We start from the raw sequence: 27,535 nt of genomic DNA, 5'->3' as shown, positions 1-27,535 counted from the left end.
AGGGATGGTGCCAGGTTTCCTCCAGACGTGACACTTGGCATTCATGCCAAATAGTTAAAACTTGGTTTCATCAGACCTGATAATCTTGTTTCTCGTGGTCTGAGAGTCCATTAGGTGCTGTTTTGGAAACTCCAAGTGGGCTGTTGTGCCTTTTACTGAGGAGTGGCTTCTGTCTGACCACTCTACCACAAAGGCCTGATTGGTGGAGTGCTGCGGAGATGGTTGTCCTTCTGGGAGAACCTTCCATCTCCGCAGAGGAACTGTCAGTGACCATCGGGTTCTTGGTCACCTCCCTGGCTTAGGCCCTCCTCCCCCTTTTGACCAGGCAGCCAGCTCTAGGAAGAGCCTTGGTGGTTCTAAACTTCTTCCATTTAACAATGATGGAGGCTTTTTTTGGTACCCTGCCCCAATCTGTGCCTCGACACAATCCTCTCTCCGGGCTCTACGGACAATTCCTTCGACCTCATTGCTTGGTTTTTGCTCAAACATGCACTTTCAACAGTGGGAACTAATATAGACAGGTGTGTGCCTTTCCAAATAATGTCCAATCAATTGAATTTACCACAGGTGGACTCCCAAGTTGTAGAAACATCTCAAAGATGATCAATGGAAACAGAATGCATGTGAGCTCAAATACTACAGCGTGTCTATGCTGCTTATTCGCACCACTACTACTATTTTGGTCTCAATCAAACAATTTGTCAGGTTTATAATCTGACATGCTATTCAACAAGCCACAACTCCCTAGATATCAGTCTGATACATCATTTATGATGCCTAGCATATCATTGGCTGTTGAATCTTAGGGCTGTCCCCGACAAAAAAATATTGGTTGACTGAGTCCTGTTTAACCTTATTTTTCCTTATATAGACAGAATAAAATCAACTACATATGCGCTGAGCTTTGTCTGATGCTTTAAGCATACTGTTTGATTACATAATTAAGACACAGAAATGACTCAAGAAAGAACCCGATGGTCAAACTGTTATAAAAAGGACAGTGTGTGACTGGGGCACGTTGTCTCGTTCTGTTTAAACACATAGCAGTGTTTATTGCACTGTCCATGCTGAAGCTGTAACATTACAGCCATTTAGTTTGACTGTAAAGTTTTGTTCTGTTACCAAAATCCCTCATTTGTTTGACAAACATTCCCTATTCCTTCAACCCTAGCTCTCTTTACATGAAATGCGTGAGCATCACATGCATATGAACAATAGGACCTCACCTATAGCCTATCATAATCACATCATTGGTTATAACAGCAAAATGGATGTGGAGGACATGAAAAATAAACTCAAAGGGTGAATGTTTACTGGCTACTCAGGAAGGAAAGAGGAAGTCAGATCTGTGGAGGTCATTTGACTTAGTTGTGGAAACTACTGGGGATCTAGAAAAAGGAGGGTATAGGAGCAAGTGTTGTGTGAGTATCGTGTGTGTCAAACAGTCGTTGTTATATTACAATATTTTTTTTTCTGGCAATTTGCAACAGTGTAAACAATACTCTCTCCTCTCTCAATTTTCTTAGACAACAAGGCTCAGGCAAAGGCAGTTTTCTTAGACAACAAGGCTCAGGCAAAGGCAGTTTTCTTAGACAACAAGGCTCAGGCAAAGGCAGTTTTCTTAGACAACAAGGCTCAGGCAAAGGCAGTTATTTTTGTCTGCTGCCTCCACCGCATTGTTCTCAATCCCACCATACTGATTAACTTTGCTATTATGCACATAGCAACATAGGGATAGGTGCCAATTCTACGGCGCCCTAAGATTGAGCATTTGTTATAAAATAATGAGATTGATTAGTGTTGCAGCATTATTTTTTACATAATATAACCATATACAATTTCATTATCAAATGCCTTAGGAGTGATGGGTTGTGCCATCCCCGTGGCGTCCAATGGATTAGTCCACTGAGACAGGCGTGAATCAGACTGGTGTCTTGTGCGCCATGAAAATAATACAAATAATAGTTTTAATCACATGCACCAAATACAACAGTTGTAGACCTTACATTGAAATGCTTACTTACAAGCCCGTAACCAACAATGCAGTTTAAAAAATATGAATAAGACATAAAAGTAACAAGTAGTTAAAGAGCAGCAGTAAAATAACAATAGAGAGACTATATATAGGGGGTACCGGTACAGCGTCAATGTGCGGGGCACCGGTTAGTTGAGGTAATATGTACATGTAGGTAGAGTTAAAGTGACAGAGATAATAAGAGTAGCAGCGGTGTAAAGGGGGGGGGGGGGGGGGGATGCAAATAATCTGGGTTGCCATTTGATTAGCTGTTCAGGAGTCTTATGGCTTGGGGTAGAAGCTGTTTAGAAGCCTCTTGGACCTAGACATGGCGCTCTGGTACCACTTGCCGTGCTGTAGCAGAGAGAACAGTCTATGACAAGGGTGGCTGGAGTCTTTGACAATTTTTAGAACCTTCTTCTGACACCGCCTGGTATAGAGGACCTGGATGGGAGGAAGCTTGGCCCAGTGATGTTACGGGCCGTACGCACTACCCTCTGTAGTGCCTTGAGGTCGGAGGCCAAGATGTTCCCATACCAGGCAGTGATGCAACCAGTCAGGATGCTCTCAATGGTACAGCTGTAGAACCTTTTGAGGATCTGAGGACCCATGCCAAATCTTTTCAGTCTCCTGAGGGGGAATAAGTTTTGTTGTGCCCTCTTCACAACTGTCTTGGTGTGCTTGGACCATGTTAGTTTGTTGATGTGGACACCAAGGAACTTGAAGCTCCCAACCTGCTCCACTACAGCCCCGTCAATGAGAATGGGGGCGTGCTCGGTCCACCTTTTCCTGTAGTCCACAATCAACTCCTTTGTCTTGATCACGTTGAGGGAGAGGTTGTTGTCCAGACACCACACGGCCAGTTCTCTGACCACCTCCCTATAGGCTGTCACGTCATTGTCGGTGATCAGGCCTACCGCTGTTGTCATCAGCAAACTTAATGATGATGTTTGAGTCGTGCCTGGCCTTGCAGTCATGAGTGAACAGGGAGTACAGGAGGGGACTGAGCACGCACCCCTGAGGGGCCCCTGTGTTGAGGATCAGCGTGGCGAATGTGTTACCTACCTTTACCACCTGGGGTCGGCCCGTCGGGAAGTCCAGGATCCAGTTGCAGAGGGAGGCGTTTAGTCCCAGGATCCTTAGCTTATTGATGAGCTTTGAGGACACTGTGATGTTGAATGCTGAGGTGTAGTCAATGAATACCTTTCTCACTTAGGTGTTCCTTTTGTCCAGGTGGGAAAGGGCAGTGTGGGTTGCAGTAGAGATTGCATCATCTGTGGATCTTTTAGGGCGGTATGCAAATTGGAGTAGGTCTAGGGTTTCTGGGATAATGGTGTTGTGAGCCATGACCAGCCTTTCAAAGCACTGGCTACAAACGTGAGTGCTGTGGGTCGGTGTTAATTTAGACAGGTTACCCTAGTGTTCTTGGGCACAGGGACTATGGTGGTCTGCTTGAAACATGTTGGTATTACAGACTCCGACAGGGAGAAGTTGAAAATGTCAGTGAAGACACTTTCCAGTTGGTCAGCGCATGCTTGCAGTACACGTCCTGGTAATCCTTCTGGCTCTGCGGCCCTGTGAATGTTGACCTGTTTAAAGGTCTTACTCACATCGGCTGTGGAGAGCTTGATCTCACAGTCGTCCGGAACAGTTGGTGCTCTCATGCATGTTTCAGTGTTAAATCCAGGAACATATTCCACTCTGTGCTAGCCGAACAGTCCTGTAGCTTAGCATCTGCTTCATCTGACCACGTTTTTACATTGATCTAGTCACTGGTGCTTCCAGCTTTATTTTTTGCTTGTGTTCAGGAGTCAGGAGGATAGAATTAAGGTAAGATTTGCCAAATGGAGGGCGAGGGGGAGCTTTGTACATGTCTCTGTGTGGAGTATTCACCCCCCCCCCCCCCCAACAGCACGAGCTGTTGTTTACATATATGCGGAGTCCGCCACCCCTTGTCTTACCAGATGCTGCTGTTCTATCCTGCCGATACAGCGTATAACCAGCCAGCTGTGTGTTGATAATGTCGTCGTTCAGCCACGACTCCATGAAGCATAAGATGTTACAGTTTTTAATGTCTACTTGGTAACATAAAAATTTTTAACTGCTCAACTAAAGATATCCCGGTCGACCAACAGCCTATCGACCAAACAATCGACCAGTTGATGAAATGGGGTCAGCCCTACTAAATGTTTCATGCTTTGTCTAATTTATATAGTCCTGTAGTGTCCATTCAGTCTCTTTTCCCAGTTTATTAATTATGTTGTATATCATTCTGTGGTTCTACCTTTACTCCTTGTAGGACATTCAGTCAGAAGAAAGCTGCCATAGAGAGGGACTATGCCCAGGTGAGTATCTCTCTCTCTGTCCTTCCTTCTCTCTATATATATCCCTCTGGAGGTGTGTTCATTTCTGCATGCGGAAGCCATTTCATTGTGGCGTTGCTGTCTTCAGCTTTGGGGCACCCAAAAAATAACTTGCCTCCCACAAAGGCACCAATTGCTTCCTCATACGAGGTTCGGGTAAGGTTGCGGTTGTTGGGTGGATCTGGGCTCAATTGTGGTCCGATGCATTTCTCATCTATCACAGAGGACCACTTTAAAGGTTTTTGTCTCAGTTGTGGTGTTTTGTGTAGCCCACTTCCTTGTCGTCGAGTTGTTTATGCCACAGCTTCCTGTGGATGTCAATTTACTGTCTGATAATCCCCCCTCTGCTTTGGTCTTTTCCGGCTTTGCATCCCTGTGTGGAATGTAAACCATTACTGTGAGAATAGAGGGCCCTGACTTGGGAGTTCCCCCAACCAGGCAATACCCAGCCACTTCATTGTGTGTAATATAGTGTGTGAGAGGGCGAGAGAGATTGCTGGTGTGTGTGTTTTTGTTTGAGGATTTCATTCACACCCTGCTGATATACCATTCATACAGTGCCTTCAGGAAGTATTCATACCCCTTGACTTATTCCACATTTTGTTGTGGAACAGCCTGAATTCAAAATGGATTTAAAAAAATCTCGCACATCTACTCACAACATCCCATAATGACAAAGTGAAAGCATGTTTTTACATTTTTCCCAAATGTATTGAAAATGAAATGCATATCTTATTTACAGCGGTATTCCACCCCCTAATTCAGTACTTTGTTGAAACACCTTTGGCAGGGATTACAGCTGTGAGTCTTGATGGGTAAGTCTCTTAGAGCTTTTGCACACCTGGGTTGTACAATATTCACACGTTATTATTTTCAAAATTCTTCAAGCTCTGTCAAATTGGTTGTTGATCATTGCGAGACAGCCATTTTCAGGTCTTGGCTATAGATTTTCAAGTAGATTGAACTGAACTCTAACTAGGCCAGTTTATTGTCCTGCTGAATGGGGAATTCATCTGTGTCTGGTAGAAAGCAGACTGAACCTGGTTTTCTTAGGATTTTGCCTGTGCTTAGGTCCATTCTGTTTCTTTTTGATCCTGAAAAACTCCCTAGTCCCTAACGATTACAAAGATACCCATAACATGATGCTTGAAAATATGGAACATTTTTCAACAGAATCAGTGGAATGCAAACACAGTTTACTTTCATAGCAGCCACAAACAAACAGAATGATCACTTTGCTCGTTGTAATTCCTTTTTGCATCTACGCACTCTCCTCCTCCTCACCTTTCCCTCTCTGCCTGTGGACTTCAGTGCACAACACATCAGCTGTCTGTGACCAGGTCCAAAAAAAACTTTACAATCCAAACCTTCATATCATAACCGCTAAGCGCAACACACAGCCTACATCATTGTCACCATATTATCTAACGTCATAGTCTACATAGCTAATAGAACTAACACATTAGTAAACCCTCTACAATCATGCAGTACAGTCAGAAGGCAGTTTAGCAGTTACACCCGTGGCAATAAATTAATAAAATCGAAAGCTTATCTTGACTTGGAAAAGTTATAGTGTTAGACAGCCAGCTAGCTAACATAGCATCCCTCTCTGTTTAAGCTGGGTGTTTTGTTTGAATAGGCTGAAGTGAAAAGTAAAAAAATAATACCATGAAATATAGCTAGCTCTCTCTTGCTTCTCCTTAATTTAAGAAATTCATTTGTTCAAGACAATAGCTGAACAGTTTATCTCTCTTTGAGTCAACTACTCACCACATTTTATGCACTGCAGTGTTAGCTAGTTGTAGCTTATGCTTTCAGTAATAGATTCAATCTCTGATCCTTTGATTGGGCGGACAACATGTCAGTTCATGCTGCAAGAGCTCTGACAGGTTGGAGGATGTCCTCCGGAAGTTGTCATAATTACTGTGTAAGTCAATGGAAGGGGCTGAGAACCATGAGCCTCCTAGATTTTGTATTGAAGTAAATGCACCCAAAGGAGGACGGAAACTAGCTGTCCTCCAGCTACACCATGGTACTACCCTTGAGAGTGCTGTTGAGGATGCTGTAGACCTTCATTGCAAAAGTGTGTTTAATCAATTATTTGGTAACATATGAATATATTTAGAATAGTTTTATCTAAAAATGGTTTTTTTACGTTTCACTTAAGAAATTTGATAAAATTTGCCTTCCTCCGCTGTACAGGCTTCCTTCTTTTCACTCTGCCAATTAGGTTAGTATTGTGGAGTAACTACAATGTTTATTTTTACCTATCTACCAATTGGTGCATTGGAAAACCTTCCCTGGTATTTGTGGTTAAATCTGTGTTTGAAATTCACTGCTCGACTGAGGGACCTTACAATTATCTTTATGTGTGGAGTATAGAGATGAGGTAGTCATTCAAAAATCATGTTAAACACTTATTGCACACAGAGTAAGTCCATCCAACCTCTTATGTAACTGGTTAAGCACACTTTTGCAACTGAACTTATTTAGGCTTGCCATAACAAAGGGGTTGATACTTATTGACTCAAGACATTTAATATTTTCCACTTTAACGTTATGGGGTATTATATAGTGTGCATGCAAATGATCAAACATCTCAATGTAATAAGTGTTTAAATCAGGCTATATCACAATGACATTTGGAAAAATTAAAGGGGTGTGAATACTTGCTGAAAGCACTGTATGTACCACATTCTATATATGAAGTCACCCTCAAGACAGAGCGCTTCCAAGACCCTTTCTCACACCCACTCTAAACCAACACTTTTATCCGGCTGAAGATTCAGGGTGCAAGGCAACAAAACCATAAATAGCATGCAAGTCTTTTGTGCACAATACACAAACATGTTCACACACACACACACACACACACACACACACACACACACACACACACACACACACACACACACACACACACACACACACACACACACTATAAACCAGGACATTGAATAATTCTCATCACCACATGATCTATTCACTAATAGCGTCTTTGTGCTACTTCCTGTGTCGTTGTGTCATGCCCTGAAGCCATCCTGTAAACAATGTATTACTGATGCTTGTCTAGGGTAATTGGATATGCAACTGCATAAAAACAATACACAATATGCCATACATGAATGGCGATATGTTCCTACTACTTTGCCCCCCGGGGAATTATTTCCGTGGTGCACCATAACAAATACTTTTCTGCCTCGATTTGGAGCCAGCCTCATAGTCGTGTGACTAGCTCAGAATTTGAATTGATTATCATGTCACTCAGTGATCCACACACCCTAAGTCCCAAAGTTCCACACTATTACCTCTAAGCGCCAGCATTTTGTGCCTGGGGGCAAGATTATGTAAACACGCGCGTGCGCACACACTCTCACTCTCCAAACAACCCCCACTGAGTAATATATTGTCTCTGTCTCATGGAGATGTCAATCTGAGCGGGAAAGTATTCAGACCCCTTGACTTTTTCCACATTTTGTTAGGTTAGCCTTTTTTCAAAAATGTATTCAATCATTTTTTCCCCTCATCAATTTACACACACTATCCCATAATGACCAAGCAAAAACAGGTTTTGAGAATCTTTTTCAAATGTATTAAAAATAAATGTAAATATCACATTTACGTAAGTATTCAGACCCTTTACTCAGTACTTTGTTGAAGCACCTTTGGCAGAGATTACAGCCTCGTCTTCTTGGGTATGATGCTACAAGCTTGGCACACATGTGTTTGGGGAGTTTCTCCCATTCTTTGTAGATCCTCTCAAGCTCTGTCAGGTTGGATGGGGAGTGTCGCTGCACAGTTATTTTCAGGTCTCCAGAGATGTTAGATCGGGTTGAAGTCCGGGCTCTGGCTGGGCCACTCAAGGACATTCGGAGACTTGTCCCGAAGCCACTCCTGCATTGTCTTGGCTGTGTACTTGGGGTTGTTGTCCTGTTGGAAGGTGAACCTTCGTCCCAGTCTGAGGTCCTGGGTGCTCTGTAGCAGGTTTTCATCAAGGATCCTGACTAGTTTCCCAGTCCCTGCCACTGAAAAACAACCCACAGCATGATGCTGTCACCACTATGCTTCACCATAGGGATGGTGCCAGGTTTCCTCCAGATGTGATGCTTGGCATTCAAGCCAAAGAGTTCCATCTTGGTTTCATCAGACCAGGGAATCTTGTTTCTCATGTTATGAGAGTCCTTTAGGTGCCTCGTGGCAAAATCCAATGGGGCTGTTATGTGCCTTTTACCGAGGAGTGGCTTCCGTCTGGCCACTACCATAAAGGCCTGATTGGTGGAGTGCTGTATAGATGGGAGAATCTTCCAGAAAGACAACGATCTCCACAGAGGAATCTTAGAGCTTTGTCAGAGTGACCATTGGGTTCTTGGTCACCTCCCCGACCAAGGCCCTTCTCCCCCAATTGCTTAGTTTGGCTGGGCGGCCAGCTCTAGGAAGAATCTTGTTGGTGGGCAAACTTCTTCCAATTAAGAATGATGGAGGCCACTGTGTTCTTGGGGACCTTCAATGCTGCAGAAATGTTTTAGTACCCTTCCCCAGATATGTGCCTCGACACAATCCTGTCCCTGAGCTCTACGGACAATTCCTTCAACCTTGTGGCTTTGTTTTTGCTCTGACATGCACTGTCAACTGTGGAACCTTTTATATAGACAGGTGTGTGCGTTTTCAAATCATGTCCAATTAATTGTTGTAGAAACACCTCAAGGATGATCAGTAGAAACAGGATGCACCAGAGCTCAATTTCATGTCTCATAGCAAAGGGTCTGAACACATGTAAATAAGGTATTTGTTTTTAAAATTTCTAAAAACCTGTTTTTGCTTTGTCATGGTATTATGTGTAGATTGATGAGGGGGAAAAAGTAATATAATCCATTTTAGAATAAGGCTTTAACGTAATATTTGGAGGAGTCTGACATTGGGGCACACCTTAGCTGAGCATGTCTTATAGGACAAGTTTAGGTAGTCCCCTCCTATTTTCTTTTGTTTGGGGCTTAGTGAATACACCACCTGGCTACCTGTCTCGTGTTTGTGCCTATTTATTCCAGTGACTCATACTAGGTCATTTGATTATGGCCATTTTGATTTCCCTGAAGAACACACACTCCGGGGTGATATTTCCCCTAGGTACAGGTCTAGGATCAGCTTCCTCATCCCATTCCTCAATTCTCACCTTATCCATTAGCTGTGAAAATGATAAACTGACCCAAGATCAGCGTCTTGGGTTTACCTTCACCTTACACCAAGCGCGCACTGTAGATGCCAAGCATGAGGATTGTCAGTACATGCAATCAATATGACTTTCCCAACATGTGTTTCAATAACATAGTTGTTTGCTTGTGATGATGCAACAAGGTACTTTTTCTCACTCAGCTTGCAGCTTTTGTCTCTGAACTGTCTATTGGGTTGTGTTCATTAGGCACCAAATGTAAGAAAACAGTCTGAAACAGGGATGGACTACCTGGACTTGTCCAATAAGAAGCACTTGTAGTCATTTTCCATTGCAAAACATTTCTAAACGTTTGCCCTAATGAACTGGTAGAAGCAGCAGATGGCTTTTTTGGGCGCCAAATTAGAGATGAGCGTTAGACTGTTGAATCAAAGCAGGTCAGAGTGGACTCTGAAATGCTTGTTTTTCTCTAACTTACCCTCTTCCCTTTTGCCTCTTCTCTACCCCTCTCTTTTTCCTCTGTCTTAACACCTGCATGCTGCCATGACCTGATTGATATTCAAATCACAGTAAGTGATAAAATGACCCCCTCTGTCCCTCGTCCTTAACCCGTCCTACCATTCCCTCCTCCCTCCGTCCATCCCTCCCTCACCCCCCGCCAAACAATTCAGACACGTCCGCTCTGCTGGCTACACTCTCTGTGACTCCCACAATGGCTGGGTTTGTGGCGGTGGGTTCAGCCATTTGGAACTTTGGCACTAGAACCCAGTGACACCAAAGCGTTCAGAGACTGGGCCTAAAGTGTGTCAGGATGGGAGTGTGTCCCTTGTGGATTGAATTTAGCCTGGTCCCAGATTGGTTTGTGCTTTATAGCCAATTACTATAGTTATTTGGCATGCCAATGACCATCGAAGTTGGCAAGACGGCACAAACCAATTTGGGACCAGGCCAGATTGAATTGAACTCACCTCCCTGCATGCACTCTAGCAGTCAGTCAGTCAGTGTTTGAGATGGACAGTTAGCAACTGCAGACTGACTGATCTATAAATCATAATGAATAGTCATTTTGGATGCCAGATAGTAGTTGATCTCAAACATGCTTGGTCGGTTGGTAGGCCTTCAGGATGTTAGAATGCAGGCTAGCTAGCACCTACTATGTTTAGGTCAGACATTTGCCCAAGTTGCCATTTCGATCACCTGTCTCTCTGTTCACCTAAGAATGTGGTCCATATAGCAGTGTGTGCGCGTCTGCATGACTTTACACCCTCGCATACCAAAGGCCCCACTGGGGGGGGAAAGCCTGAAATATTTCAGTTGGTCTTTGTGTTTACTCTGCAATGCTATTCCAGTTCCTCAAAGCTAAACCTCACTGCCGGCAAGCGGTATTTCCAGGGGATGCTACTGTGGTTTAAAATAAGTGAATTACATTACAAAATAAAAATGAGCCCAACTCAGCATAAATGTGCTGCAGGCCTGCAGCAGCCACCACTATACCCATGCTCTAGGTGAGTGAGTCCATGGCTGCATCTGAAATGTCATCCTTTTCTTTTGACCAGGGCCCGTAGGGTCATGAGGTGGAGCCTTTAAGTTAACCTGTCCAATCATTTCTAATCAGTGATTACTTCAAAGAAGGAAGTCCCCAGACCCCTTGTTCTTTCACATCCAACGTTCTAAAATGTAGACATACTGGAACTTTGACCTGTGGTTTTCTAGGGTTGTGTTCATTATGGCACACCATAACAAAACGTTTTGCAACAGAAAGCGAAATTGAGTTTCTTATTGGAAACTTTCAGCTGAAGAACATACACACATCAAGTTACTTTTCACAGGTGCTGGAGTTATAGGCAAACTCATGGAAAACAGAAAGGAAAACGCTGCACACTGCTGCTCATGCTCCCAGGTGATTTTTATTTATAATGTTTTGACCCTTTGGTCTTCATCGGGCATCCATATCCCAGGAGGGCGTGGAAGGTCCTATATATAGAGTCAGTACTCAGCAAAACATAACAGGTTCACAATATTAAACATTCAATGTATCAGAATATATGATCACACACGAGGAATGTGAGATATATATATATATATATATATACATACACACACACACACACACACACACACACACACACACACACACACACACACAGTTGATGTCGGAAGTTTACATACACTTAGGTTGGAGTCATTGAAACTAGTTTTTTTAACCACTCCACATATTTCTTGTTAACAAACAATAGTTTTGGCAAGTCGGTTAGGACATCTACTTTGTGCATGACACAAGTAATCTTTCCAACAATTGTTTACAGACAGATTATTTCACTTGTAAATCACCGTATCACAATTCCAGTGGGTCAGAAGTTTACATACACTAAGTTGACTGTGCCCTTAAACAGCTTGGAAAAATACAGAAAACGTGGTCATGCTTTAGAATCTTCTGATAGGCTAATTGATATCATTTGAGTCAATTGGAGGTGTACCTGTGGATGTATTTCAAGGCCTACCTTCAAACGCAGTGCCTCTTTGCTTGACATCGTGGGAAAATCAAAAGAAATCAGCCAAGACCTCAGAAAAAGAAATTGTTGTCCTCCACAAGTCTGCTTCGTCCTAGGGAGCAATTTCCAAACGCCTGACGGTACCACGTACATCTGTACAAACAACAGTACGCGAGTATAAACACCATGGGACCATGAAGCCGTCATACCGCTCAGGAAGGAGACGTGTTCTGTCTCCTAGAGATGAACGCACTTTGGTGTGGAAAGTGCAAATCAATCCCAGAACAACAGCAAAGGACATTGTGAAGATGCTAGAGAAAACAGGTAGAAAAGTATTTATATCCACAGTACAATGAGTCGATATAACCTGAAAGGCCGCTCAGCAAGGAAGAAGCCACTGCTCCAAAACCGCCATAAAAAAGCCAGACTACGGTTTGCAACTGCACATGGGGAAGATTGTACTTTTTGGAGAAATGTCCTCTGGTCTGATGAAACAAAAATAGAACTGTTTGACCATAATGACCATTGTTATGTTTGGAGGAAAAAGGGGGAGGCTTGCAAGTCGAAGAACACCATTCCAACCGTGAAGCACGGGGGTGGCAGCAGCATGTTGTGGGGGTGCTTTGCTGCAGGAGGGACTGGTGCACTTCGCAAAATAGATGGCATCATGAGGGAGTAAAATTATGTGGATATATGGAAGCAACATCTCAAGACATCAGTCAGGAAGTTAAAAGCTTGGTCGCAAATGGGTCTTCGAAATGGACAATGACCTCAAGCATACAGTGGGGCAAAAAAGTATTTAGTCAGCCACCAATTGTGCATGTTCTCCCACTTAAAAATATGAGAGGCCTGTAATTTTCATCATAGGTACACTTCAACTATGACAGACAAAATGAGGAAAGATATCCAGAAAATCACATTGTAGGATTTTTAATAAATGTATTTGCAAATTATGGTGGAAAATAAGTATTTGGTCACCTACAAACAAGCAATATTTCTGGCTCTCACAGACCTGTAACTTCTTCTTTAAGAGGCTCCTCTGTCCTCCACTCGTTACCTGTATTAATGGCACCTGTTTGAACTTGTTATCAGTATAAAAGACACCTGTCCACAACCTCAAACAGTCACACTCCAAACTCCACTATGGCCAAGACCAAAGAGCTGTCAAAGGACACCAGAAGCAAAATTGTAGACCTGCACCAGGCTGGGAAGACTGAATCTGCAATAGGTAAGCAGCATCATCATCATCTCACCCTGTGGGGTCAAAATGGTCACAAGAACGGTGTGCAAAAATTCCAGAACCACACGTGGGGACCTAGTGAATGACCTGCAGAAAGCTGGGAACAAAATAACAAAGCCTACCATCAATAACACACTGCGCCTCCAGGGACTCAAATCCTGCAGTGCCAGACGTGTCCCCCTGCTTAAGCCAGTACATGTCCAGGCCCATCTGAAGTTTGCTAGAGAGCATTTGGATGATCCAGAAGAAGATTGGGAGAATGTCATATGGTCAGATGAAACCAAAATATAATTTTTTGGTAAAAACTCAACTCGTTGTGTTTGGAGGACAAAGAATGCTGAGTTGCATCCAAAGAACACCATACCTACTGTGAAGCATGGGGGTGGAAACATCATGCTTTGGGGCTGTTTTTCTGCAAGGGGACCAGGACGACTGATCCGTGTAAAGGAAAGAATGAATGGGGCCATGTATCGTGAGATTTTGAGTGAAAACCTCTTTCCGTCAGCAAGAGCATTGAAGATGAAACGTGGCTGGGTCTTTCAGCATGACAATGATCCCAAACACACCGCCCGGGCAACGAAGGAGTGGCTTCGTAAGAATCATTTCAAGGTCCTGGAGTGGCCTAGCCAGTCTCCAGATCTCAACCCCATAGAAAATCTTTGGAGGGAGTTGAAAGTCCGTGTTGCCCAGCAACAGCCCCAAAACATCACTGCTCTAGAGGAGATCTGCATGGAGGAATGGGCCAAAATACAAGCAACAGTGTGTGTGAACCTTGTGAAGACTTACAGAAAACGTTTGACCTCTGTCATTGCCAACAAAGGGTATATAACAAAGTATTGAGAAACTTTTGTTATTGACCAAATACTTATTTTCCACCATAATTTGCAAATAAATTCATAAAAAATCCTACGTGATTTTCTGGATTTTTTTCTTTTTCATTTTGTCTGTCATAGTTGAAGTGTACCTATGACACAAATTACAGTTCTCTCTCACCTTTTTAAGTGGGAGAACTTGCACAATTGGTGGCTGACTAAATACTTTCTTGGCCCGCTGTATGTGTATGCACAGTACCAGTCAAAAGTTTGTGTCCAAACATATGAGTGTGTGTGTGTATATAGATTATATTCAATTAGGATAAAAACAATAATTTGGACAATTTTTATACTATAAAAACAGTTTCAAGTTGAACTCCTCGTTAAGGCCAAGAGGAGACACTGTTGAGCCTGTGGATCCAGAAAGATTACCTTTGAAGAAGTTTCCTCTCAATATCCCCTCCCCTGCATGACATCTTGACCAATTCTGTTCCAAAGTATCTCAGAGAACTAATAGGATGTCTAGCTTGTACAAAACAAACAGCAACCAGATTTTTTTTTTGTCTCTCCTGTCCGTATATTGCAGCGGTGCTCTCTGTTCCGGGTCTTAAGGCTTCTACTGGCTTTCCCTATGTAAGACAGACCACAAGGACATTTCAACATGTAAATAACATTGGTGGACATGCAGGCAATCAGGCCTTTGATGTTAAATCTTTGTCCTGTGTGGGGGTGGATAAATTGGTTACATTTTTATGTGAAGCTGCATTGAGCCCATTGGCCACATTTGTAATTAGCCTTTGGAACCTTGTCCAAGAAAGTTTCCTTTTTCTCTGGTGGATAATCAGATTTCACCACAATTGCTCTCACATTTGGGGGACTTTTAAAGACCATACGTGGGGGATATTTAAAGATGGGTTTCAATTGTGGGTCAGTATCAATAATGTACCAGTGCTTCCTGATTAATGTCCTTGAATGCCTTCCCCAATGGTGAATATTGGGTGAAGCATGAGGGAACGTTCAGAATTTTCTTAAACTTTTGGTTCGAATGCTTTCCAATAGAGGTCGACCGATTTATGATTTTTCAATACCGATTATTTGAGGACCAAAAAAAAGCCGATACCGATTAATCGGCCGATTTTTATTTGACTTTTTTTAATGTATTTGTTATAATGACAATTACAACAATACTGAATGAACACTTATTTTAATATAATACATCAATAAAAATCAATTTAGCCTCAAATAAATAATGAAACATGTTCAATTTGGTTTAAATAATGAAAACTATTTGTTGGAGAAGTAAAAGTGCAATATGTGCCATGTAAAAAAGCTAACGTTTCAGTTCCTTGCTCAGAACATGAGAACATATGAAAGTTGTTGGTTCCTTTTAACATGAGACTTAAATATTCCAAGGTAAGAGGTTTTAGGTTGTAGTTAATATAGTATTTATAGGACTATTTCTCTCTCTACCATTTGTATTTCATATACAGTGGGGAGAACAAGTATTTGATACACTGCTGATTTTGCAGGTTTTCCTACTTACAAAGCATGTAGAGGTCTGTCATTTTTATCATAGGTACACTTCAACTGTGAGAGACGGAATCTAAAACAAAAATCCAGAAAATCACATTGTATGATTTTTAAGTAATTAATTTGCATTTCATTGCAAGACATAAGTATTTGATCACCTACCAACCAGTTAGAATTACGGCTCTCACAGACCTCCACTCATTACCTGTATTAACTGCACCTGTATCGACTCATTACCCGTATAAAAGACACCTGTCCACACACTCAATCAAATAGACTCCAACCTCTCCACAATGGCCAAGACCAGAGAGCTGTCGAAGGACATCAGGGATAAAATTGTAGACCTGCACAAGGCTGGGATGGGCTACAGGACAATAGGGAAGCAGCTTGGTGTGAAGGCAACCACTGTTGGCGCAATTATTAGAAAAGGGAAGAAGTTCAAGATGACGGTCAATCACCCTCGGTCTGGTGCTCCATGCAAGATCTCACCTCGTGGGCATCAATGATCATGAGGAAGGTGAGGGATCAGCCCAGAACTACACGGCAGGACCTTGTCAATGACCTGAAGAGAGCTGGGTCCACAGTCCCAAAGAAAACCATTAGTAACACACTATGCCATCATGAATTAAAATCCTGCAGCGCACGCGAGGACCCCCTGCTCAAGCCAGCACATGTCCAGGCCCATCTGAAGTTTGCCAATGACCATCTGGATGATCCAGAGGAGGAATGGGAGAAGGTCATGTGGTCTGATGAGACAAAAATAGTGCCTTTTGGTCTAAACTCCACTCGCCGTGATTGGAGGAAGAAGGATGAGTACAACCCCAAGAACACCATCCCAACCGTGAAGCATGGAGGTGGAAACATCATTCTTTGGGGATGCTTTTCTGCAAAGGGGACAGGACGACTGCACCGTATTGAGGGGAGGATGGATGGGGCCATGTATCGCGAGATCTTGGCCAACAACCTCCTTCCCTTAGTAAGAGCATTGAAGATGGGTCGTGGCTGGGTCTTCCAGCATGACAATGACCCGAAACACACTGCCAGGGCAACTATGGAGTGGCTCCGTAAGAAGCATCTCAAGGTCCTGGAGTGGCCTAGCCAGTCTCCAGACCTGAACCCAATACAACATCTTTGGAGGGAGCTGAAAGTCCGTATTGCCCAGCGACAGCCCCGGAACCTGAAGGATCTGGAGAAGGTCTGTAAATATTATATTATATATTATATAAATATTATAAATATTATAAATATTATATATATATTATATAAATATTACAGACCTCTACATGCTTTGTAAGTAGGAAACACTGCCGATTTTGCAGGTTATCAAATACTTGTTCTCCCCACTGTACCTTTGACTATTGGATGTTCTTATAGGCACTTTAGTATTGCCAGTGTAACAGTATAGCTTCCGTCCCTCTCCTCGCCCCTACCTGGGCTCGAACCAGGAACACATTGACAACAGCCACCCTCGAAGCATCGTTACCCATCGCTCCACAAAAGCCGCGGCCCTTGCAGAGCAAGGGGAATAATTACTCCAAGTCTCAGAGAGTGACATTTGAAACGCTATTAGCGCGCACCCCGCTAACTAGCTAGCCATTTCACATCGGTTACACCAGCCATTAGGCTGATAGGCTTGAAGTCATAAACAGCGCTGTGCTTGTGAAGAGCTGCTGGCAAAACGCACGAAAGTGCTGTTTGAATGAATGCTTACGAGCCTGCTGCTGCCTACCATCGCTCAGTCAGACTGCTCTATCAAATCATAGACTTAATTATAACATAACACACAGAAATACGAGTCTTTGGTCATTAATATGGTCGAATCCTGAAACTATCATCTCGAAAACAAAACGTTTATTTTAGTGAAATACGGAACCGTTCAGTATTTTATCTAACGGGTGGCATCCCTAAGTCTAAATATTCTTGTTACATTGCACAACCTTCAATGTTATGTCATAATTAAATAAAATTCTGGCAAATTACTTCGCAAAGAGCCAGGCTACCCAAACTGTTGCATATACCATGTCTCAGCGTGCAATGAACGCAAGAGAAGTGCCACGATTTCACCTGGTTAATATTGCCTGCTAACCTGGATTTCTTTTAGCTAATTATGCAGGTTTTGAAAATATATACTTGTGTATTGATTTTAAGAAGGGCGTTGGTGTTTATGGTTAGGTACAGTCGTCCAACGATTGTGCTTCTTTCGCAAATGCGCTTTTGTTAAATCATCCTCCAGCATTGCATCGATTTAAATGCAACGCAGGACACGCTAAATAAACTAGTAATATCATCAACCATGTGTAGTAACCAGTTATAACTAGTGATTATGATTGATTGACTGTTTTTATAAGATAAGTTTAATGCTAGCTAGCAACTTACCTTGGCTTCGACTGCATTCGCGTAACAGGCAGGCTCCTTGTGGAGTGCAACGAGAGGGCAGGTGGTTAGAGCATTGGTCTAGTTAACTGTAAGGTTGCAAGATTGGATCCCCCGAGCTGACAAGGTGAAAATCTGTCGTTCTGCCCCTGAACGAGGCAGTTTACCCATTGAAAATAAGAATGTGTTCTTAACTGACTTGCCTAGTTTAGATTAGGCATGGAATTCCAAGAGTTCTTCCTGGGTCCCTGTATAGATTCCTCCAAATATCTCAGAATTAGGAGAATAATGGAGAGGAAAGGTTTAAGGTCTGGATTCAGCACCACCAGTTTATCAAACGTTCCTAGATATACGGTGCCTTCGGAAAGTATTCAGACCACTTGACCCTTTTACACATTTTGTTACGTTACAGCCTTATTCTAAAATTTCTTAAATCATTTTTTCCTCATCAATCAACACACAATACCCCATCCGTTTCGTGCCTATTGAACACGACCCAGACCAAGGTAATCATGGAAATCCTTGGAAGCAGCAGTATCGGAAGGTGGAAAGTGGGTCAGGAGTTCAAGGGTTAAAGGTCTCTCTTCTTCCTCCCCCGTAGGCTCTACAGAAGCTGTCCAATCAGTACCTGAAGAGGGAATGGCCAGCCAGCCTACCAGAGGAGCCCACAGACCACAGGTAAGACCTCTCGTCACCGTGGCATCGTCAGAATTCGTTATGTCTCACACTCTCCCTCAGGTGAAATGGACAGATGTTAGTGTTATTTTTCCATAATAATGCTTACCAGTGTGTATACAATTATGCCCAATTGTAACCATATTAACAACACAGAACATATAAAATGTATTTGTCTCCATAACAGTTTAATGTTTGTGTGTGTGCATGTCGTCATAGGAACATGTATACGGTTTGGAAAGCCTACTTGGAGGGCACGGTGCAGGTGACCCAGTCCAGGATCACGGCCTGTGAGAACTACAGGAACCAGGTGTCGGACCCAGCCAAGACTGCCAGGCTGCAGAAGGAGCATCAGCTCAGGAAGGTATGGAGGCCAAACCACCACAACATGGCTTAGCTTTGCATAGTTTGCAGACTCTCTCCTGCTCTCTCATGTCTTACATTGGATGTATGTCTCCATTTATACAGCTGGTGAGTTGAAACCACTGAAACAATTCAGGATGTGTTTTTTTTCTGCCTTAAGGGGAAGTATGCTTTTCTTTGGATACCAACCAGTGTATTTACAGCGCCTTCAGAAAGTATTCACCCCCTGGACTTTTGCCACATTTTGTTATGTTACAGCCTGAATTAAACATTTATTCAATTTAGAGTTTTTGGTCACTGGCCTACACACAGTACTTCATAATGTCAGTGGAATTATGTTTACATTTTAATTAAATGAAAAGCTGAAATATCTTGAGTCAATAAGTATTCAACCCCTTTGTTATGGCAAGCCTAAATAAATGCAGGAGTAGAAATGTGCTTAACAATTCACATAATAAGTTGCATGGACTCACTCTGTGTGCAATAATAATGTTTAACATTATTTTTGAATGACTACCTCGTCTCTATACCACACACAAACAATTTATCTGTAAGTCGAGAAGTGAGAAGTCGGAGTGAATTTCAAACACAGATTCAACCACAAAGATCAGTGACCAGGTTTTCCAATGCCTCGCCAAGAAGGGCAGCTATTGGTAGATGGGTAAAAAAATAAATATGTTTATATATCCCTTTGAGCATTGTGAAGTTATTAATCAAACTTTGGATGGTGTATCAATACACCCAGTCACTACAAAGTTAACGCAGTTGCCAGAGAGGAACGAAACGATTTCATAACAGTTAGATGGCTGTGATAAGTTATGTTGGGGCAAATACAATATAACACACTACTGAGCACCACGCTCCATATTTTCAAGAATAGTGGTGGCTGCATCATGTTATGGAAAGGGGGTGTTTTTCAGGATAAAAAATAAACTCAATGGAGCTAAGGACATGCAAAATCCTGGAGGAAACCTTGCTTTAGACTGCTTTTCACCAGACACTGGTAGATTATTTCACCTATCAGCAGGACAATAAGCTAATACACAAGGCCAAATCTACACTAGAGTTGCTTACCAAGAAGACCGTTAATGTTCCTGATTGGCTGGGTTAAAGTGTATTCGGAAAGTGTTCAGACCCCTTGACTTTTTCTAAATTTTGTTGTGTTACAACCTTATTTAAAAAAAATCCCTCATCAATTTACCCACAATACCCCATAATAAAAAATGGAAATATCACATTTACCAAAGTATTCAGATCCTTTACTCAGTAATTTGTTGAAGCACCTTTGGCAGCGATTGCAGCCTTGAGTCCTCTTGGGTATAACGTTACAAGCTTGTCACAACTGTATTTGTAGTCTATTACAGCCTACAAAGTGAAGCACTGCCGAGAGCTGCCCAGTGACACGAGCCTACCAGATGAGCTAAATAACGTCTGCTCGCTTTGAGACAAGTAACATTGAACATGCACGAGAGCATCAGCTGTTCCGGGTGATTGTGTGATCACACTCTCCGCAGCTGATGTGAGTAAGACCTTTAAATAGGTCAACATTCACAAGGCCGTAGGGCCAGACGGATTACCAGGACGTGTACCACCATAGTCCCTGTGCCCAAAACACTAAGTTAACCTGCCTAAATGACTACCGACCCGTAGCACTCATGTCTGTAGCCATGAAGTGCTTTGAAATGCTGGTCATGAATCACATCAACACCATTATTCCAGAAACCATAGACCCAGTTCAATTTGCATAGCGCCCTATAGCGTGTTCTCATTGGACAGGTTCAGGTAGTATCCTCCCCCATTTTAATCCATTCAGAGACATTTTCGCCTTACTGAATACGCCCCTGCTTCCCTATCAGCTAGTTGGCCACACTGCTGCCCTACCAAGTTGGTCAGGCTTTGACCAACACTTGGTCTCTAGTTACCTCTGTCCAGTCTCCACATTCCACTGGCTACCATCAACAAGCACCCTTTGTTCACCCTGACTAACCTAATAAGAATATTATGTTAGCTCTTAGGACATCATAGAATGGGTTACCAATAGACAGGCATGCATTTCCAGGCATGATAATTGTATTGGCAATGCATCTGAATATAGTCAAGTATTAGGAATGTGTATAATTCCCTTTCAAGACGATTCAATACATGGGCTTTGATATGATACAGGAACGATACATTTTAGTTTGTAACGATTCAGTGCAATTCGGTTTGATTAGAGAACAAATTGATTTGATGCATTAACATTTGTTACGTAAATACATACATTTTCCATTCTAAATGAAAATCTGCTGATGGAGCTCAGGAGCTGGACCTCTGAGCTGGATCTGTCTGAGATTACTTCTGTGTGTGTAAATGATACGTGTGTGTGTTTTAGGGATTCATATTTTACAGAGCATCTACCAAGTTTCAGTACTGAAAATAATATTTATCCTGAGTCCCAGGAAATACCGTAAAAATGCCCATTTTAAAGTGCCCATTTTAAAGCGTTTAAAACCAAGATAAGGTCACAATGCCAGGGTTCTCCCAAAATAGGAGGGGTGTTGTTCCACATTGCCAGCTTGGCTGCTCCACTATGTAAAGACTTTGCAGCAAGTGAAACTGATATTTAGTAATGATAGAGTAACTTTGATGACCAATGACGACGTGAATTGTGAAACAGGCAGTTCTTAAATTCTGAGCTTTATCATGTTGCTTAATTCATTCAGCAGGTTTCAGCAGTAGGCCTAGACTATCTTTCCACAGAATGCGCTGAGGCAGAGAGTGTAACCCTGAAATATAGCATTGTGTAATCATACCAACTTAATCAAATAGAAGTCAAATTACCAAAGTTGCTAAGCTTGCTAGCTAACCTCCAACAAATGACAGAATTTCTCCAATTTGGCTAAATCTAATTGATTTTACAGATAGCAGATCAGCTAATGAATAATGGGGAGATGAAGACAGGAAATAGTTTAAATATCAAGGTATCTTAACGGGGACCAGCTCTGTAAAAAAAAAAAAATATATATATATTTATTACATGATTATTATTACATTTTATTTATTTTTATATATATATGTCAGACTGTTTCTTGATCACATTCTCTACCGAAGCTGTCATATGAGCAATGATATGAGACGGCACAGAGAAGCGGGGGAAATGTTAGAGCTGTATTTTGACAGGCATAGATAGGCGAGACGTGCTTTGATAATGCAACCTATGGATTACAGAATAAAGTTGGTAATTTTCATGCGAGTCAGGATTTTGAGTTTCAGTGGAAAATAGCCTATAGGTTCTATATATGTGAGTCCATAGAGAAATAATACACTTGCTTTAAGGCTACTGCATGGTAAATGTTTCTGATCAGTGATAGATGAGTAAACGAAGCCAGAGATCAATTAACCAAATATACAGAAAGATTTCGTGAAACAAAATCACGTTGATTATCAGACAAGTCACAGGCTTTTTGTCGGGAGTAGGCCAGGCTGAAGAGCAAAATCAACTTGTATAACATGCTAGAAATGTTTTCTAATCAGCTAATATATCAGCAAACTAGAATAAAGATAATAATTAGTACGCACCTTAATTTAGCTAACATTTCACTAGCCTAATTACCAAATATCAAACACATTCAGTGAAAACAATCTGACATGAATTGATTAATCAAGACGAGTGCACCACTCTTGTGTCAAGGTAGCACCATGGCGCTGTCCCCATCAAAACAATGCTGAAATAATAATCTTGGTGACCACACACGTCTATCACTTTGAATTATTAGAACTGTTGGATATTACTTTTTTCATCATTCAATTGATCATATCTAAAGTGCGTTTTCCTCTCTGCGCTTTTTCTAGGCCCAATGGCCATCTCCTCACTCCGCTTCCGCCACATTGTTCTCAAAACCAGTTCAATATAGTCGACTGTTTTACTGCTGGCTCATTTTCATTTCTGTGATGTCAGACCTGGGCTCGGGCTTCAGCTCACCGGGCTTGTGTCGGACCGGGATCAAATTTTCAGTTCTGATGAGAACTCTTAAACTGCATTCGTGTCTCATGTGCAGTCCGGCAGTGTCAATTATGCGTGTGCTTTGAATTTATGGTGTCTTTGAAGTAAATCCGGTATCCTAAAGGCATCCACGAGACAACAAGTTGTTTTTTTTTGCACATTATCCAATCTGCTGCTGCTCATGTGGTGTATTTTGTGGAATTGCAGCAGTGCGACATTGGGGAAAATGTTGTAATATCCAGGGTCTAGTCATTCAAAAGAATATAGGAAATGTTAAGTGTTCCTGGTATCCCGTTACCGGTGTTACTCCCGTGTGTGTGTGTGAGGGGATTACTTTTATTCTGGTAAAGCACCATTTTCAACAACGCATAGATAACAATAACCTAGCAAATTACAGAGGTTGTCACTCAAATAATAAGGCCTAATATTGCTCAAGATATTTTAGCATTTGAATAATGAAGATGCTGCATACCTTCCATGAATCATTACATCTCTACCAAGTATATCTCACAATTAATAACTGTACGTCACCACTTGTGTGTCCAGTGTATTGATCAGCTCACACACACACACACACATATATATATATATATATATATATATATATATATATATATATATATATATATATACTTTACATGACCAAAAGTCAAATCAAATGTATTTATATAGCCCTTCGTACATCAGCTGATATCTCAAAGTGCTGTACAGAAACCCAGCCTAAAACCCCAAACAGCAAGCAATGCAGGTGTAGAAGCACGGTGGCTAGGAAAAACTCCCTAGAAAGGCCAAAACCTAGGAAGAAACCTAGAGAGGAACCAGGCTATGTGGGGTGGCCAGTCCTCTTCTGGCTGTGCCGGGTGGAGATAACAGAACATGGCCAAGATGTTCAAATGTTCATAAATGACCAGCATGGTCGAAATATAATAAGGCAGAACAGATGAAACTGGAGCAGCAGCACGGCCAGGTGGACTGGGGACAGCAAGGATTCCAGTCAAGTTTTTCCTCACCAGTCTCGACAAACAATTTCTCTATGGACTTGGTTTGTGCACAGGGGGATTCCCCAACTGTTTCCTCAGAGTTGGAAGCACAGAATCGTCTAGAATGTAGTGTTAACATTTCCCTTCACTGGAACTAAAGGACCTAGCCCGAGCCATGAAAAACAGCCCCAGACCATTATTCCTCCTCCACCAAACTTTACAGTTGGCACTATGCATTCGGGCATGTAGCGTTCTCCTGGCATCTGCCAAACCCAGATTTGTCCATTGAACTGCCAGATGGTGAAGCCGGGATTCATCACTACAGAGAATGCATTTCCACGGAGTCCAATGGCTGTGCGCTTTACACCACTCCAGCTGACGCTTGGCATTGCGCATGGTGATCTTAGGGCTTGTGTGTGGCTTCTCGGCCAAGGAAACCCATTTCATGAAGCTCACAATGAACAGTTCTTGTGCTGACGTTGCTTCCAGAGGCAGTTTGGAACTCGGTAGTGAGTGTTGCAACCGAGGACAGAAGATTTTTACGCGCTTCAGCCCTTAGCGGTCTCGTTCTGTGAGCTAGTGTGCCTACCACTTTGCGACTGAGCCGTTGTTGCTCCTATACGTTTCCACTTCACAATAGCAGCACTTACAGGGAAAAAATAATAAAGGAAAATATATATAGTTTATTTTAATAATGTGGCATCCTATGATGGTGCCACGTTGAAAGTCACTGAGTTCTTCATTACTGCCAATGTTTGTCTTGGCTGTGTGCTGGATTTTATACACCAGTCAGCAATGGGTGTGGCTGAAATAGACGAATCCACTAATTGGAAGGGGTGTCCACTTTAAAAAATATATATATATATTTGTTTTTTTAACCTTTATTTAACTGGGCAAGTCAGTTACGAACAAAGTCTTATTTTCAATGACGGTCTAGGAACAGTGGGTTAAATGCCCTGTTCAGGGGCAGAACAGCTCAGGGATTTGATCTTGCAACCTTTTGGTTACAAGTCCAACGCTCTAACCACTAGGCTACCTGCCGCCCCACATACTTTAGTGTGTGTGTATATATAGTAAATTTCACCACATGAGATGTTCTGTACCATATATTGATGACTGTTTGTTTAGTGTATATACACATACTGATAACCTCTGGTTGTTGTTTGTTTAGTGTATTGACCAGCTGACGCTGGTGCAGGCAGAGCTGCAGGACTCTGTGAAGGAGCTGGCCAAGACCAGGAAGAAGTACCAGGAGACTGAGACCATGGCCCAGGCTGTCAGAGACAAGGCTGAGCAGGATGCCAAGTATGTACAGTACATGCAGACATACACACTGTCTGTCCAATCCCAAATCCCCCCTACAGCCTTGTGGAGATCTGAGAGGATCAGATGGGTAAGAAATCTGGGTACAATTCCACCAAGCCTATCGGAGGGAAAGGGGAAGCTATTACCGTAATGCTACCTGTCCAATACTCCGATGTACAGGAGTGAAAATGTAAGACTTTTGGTTGGAACCACTGGTCTTGTGTGAATCGGTTCATATTCATGATCCTTCTCTCCTTCTGTTCTGTCCAGGTCCAAACTGAGTCTGTTCCAGTCCAGGTCCAGTCTGCAGCGGGCCAGTGTAAAGGTGAGAGCATTACATTAATACATTGTATGTATGGCCAATTGGCCATGCCCACAAACTCAGCTGCATAGGGGCCCAAAATAAATTCTGTTGTAGCATCAACCTATCAAACTAAAGATTACCTGGAATGCCCCCATGAGTGTTTTATTTTTTTTCACCAGCTAAAAGCCAAAAGGAGTGAGTGTAACTCCAAAGCCAACCACGCCAGGAACGACTATCTGCTCACGCTAGCAGCGGCTAATGCTCACCAGCAGCGTTACTACGACACGGACCTGATCAACTGCATCAAGGTGAGGCGTCAGCACACACATGTACGGACATTCCAGGTCATCTTTTTGTTTGCAGTCATGCTGCATATCTCAGACGATTGCTATGTCATAGTTTGCATGACTGCAGAAACAGACAACTTGGAACACCACCACCAATGTGCGAGTGAGAGAGATGCTGGCTTATTGCTGCATTACTGGTCAATTACAAGTTAAGTTCCTAACTTATTACCTTGTTGCCCTGTGCTCCTCAGGTTCTGGATGGGGGCATCTATGAGCAGGTGAAGGACTACCTGGTCTCTCTGAGCCAGACGGAGTTGGAGGCCTACCAGGCTGTCCACGACACCTTCAATGTCGTCCTGGAGAGCTCCAACGGGGTGAGTGCATGGAAACTAGCCCACAAATTAGCTTTAATTGAACTAGCCTGCTACCAGATCTGTTTGTGCCGTCTTGCAGACTCCTAATGTCCTAATGAGGAAAATGAGCAGAAATTGGAGGGAACAGTGCTGGTTCAGTCAGTGGCCTTGCTTGAGACCTGAAAACTCACATTCCCCTGAGCTTATGCCTAGGCTTTAGCTCAGATGGCTAACAGTCTTGTGAGGTGTAGAAGACCTGAGTTTGAAACCTAGTCGGTCATATTCACATTGATACCATGGTTTAGGTCCTAATTTTTCCATCAAAGATTTAGAGATTACCATTTACCTATCTCAATACTCTATTGTCTTACTAACTATTCAGTTACCCCTCAGCCATTGGCCTCTCTTAGTCCTGATCTCTTGGTCTTCTTGTGTTTCTGGAACCTGACCTTGGTTTGCAGTTAATTTCCTATCAGCCCAGCGTGACCGTATATTTGTGGCGAAACAGCGACTTCCGGGTGCTCTGTTTAACAGTGGTCATATTTCGACCCGTTGACCCATATGGTTCTTTTTCACTGTGACACCACACAGCAGCCTGTGTGTGTGCATAGTTTGGAACCTCTCTCAGGTCATCTTCTTGTGAACCTTGAGGTGACCGTGAACGCTCCCCCATGACTTTGGGTTATACTGTGCTCTGCTCTGACCGTCAGTGGTCCTTCCATGGCCATGACTTAAGTAAGATCAGTGTGGTTGCCCTTCAATGACATAATAAACACTCAAAGGATTTAGTAAATCCTCTTCTGCCATGATAATGATATTTTATCTATTCAAATCCCTTCATGCCTCTGTCAGATTATTAGATGCCTCTATTGTGGTCTTATGAGGTTACCTAAACAAGTGTGTACGTGTCTGTGTTCTCTCCAAGGTGATGCAGGACTTCCAACAGCAGCAGTTTGTACAGCACAACCCAGTGTTCCACAGCGCCCCAGCCATCCTCTTCCAACCCAGCGACACTGACAAGGTGGGGAGTAGTGCTATGCTAACGCTACTGTTCTCATGGTACGTGGTGGCTAGTGCTACGTTACACACTAGCTATGCTATAGCTTCCCGCTCATAGAACCACTGATCATTCCTCACCGCTAGGTGAGATAAATTGCTACTGTACTACTGTACAGGCTGTACAGGCTTCTGTGTCTGTAACACAAATGAATAGGTAAGCTCACTTTTCAGGTTGAATTGCCTCCACCTGCGCCATCGAATTGCTAGCTTTTAGGTGATAAAGCTGGCTAAGGCAT

At 42.6% G+C, this 27,535-nt stretch overlaps 1 protein-coding gene across 2 annotated transcripts in view; it reads left to right on the top strand.

Annotated features, from left to right (window-relative positions):
- The window catches only part of LOC110533478 (F-BAR and double SH3 domains protein 2), a 56,117-nt gene that overhangs the window by 6,771 nt on the left and 21,811 nt on the right, over positions 1–27,535 (top strand). Inside the window, exons 3-10 of one of the 2 annotated variants that reach the window (XM_021617728.3) lie at positions 4,314–4,359; positions 18,593–18,669; positions 18,886–19,030; positions 25,163–25,296; positions 25,567–25,621; positions 25,780–25,908; positions 26,139–26,261; positions 27,166–27,261. In XM_021617728.3, the coding sequence (XP_021473403.1) occupies positions 4,314–4,359; positions 18,593–18,669; positions 18,886–19,030; positions 25,163–25,296; positions 25,567–25,621; positions 25,780–25,908; positions 26,139–26,261; positions 27,166–27,261 (805 nt within the window). The remainder of the gene's footprint in view (positions 1–4,313; positions 4,360–18,592; positions 18,670–18,885; positions 19,031–25,162; positions 25,297–25,566; positions 25,622–25,779; positions 25,909–26,138; positions 26,262–27,165; positions 27,262–27,535) is intronic. The other variant, XM_090186110.1, reaches the window with a different exon arrangement.

Source organism: Oncorhynchus mykiss, chromosome 10, assembly GCF_057628025.1.
Source record: "Oncorhynchus mykiss isolate SJ-2025 chromosome 10, ASM5762802v1, whole genome shotgun sequence".
Classification (NCBI taxonomy): domain Eukaryota; kingdom Metazoa; phylum Chordata; class Actinopteri; order Salmoniformes; family Salmonidae; genus Oncorhynchus; species Oncorhynchus mykiss.
The sequence above is the reverse complement of the archived record's forward strand: the minus strand, read 5'-3'. Positions and strand labels throughout refer to the sequence as shown.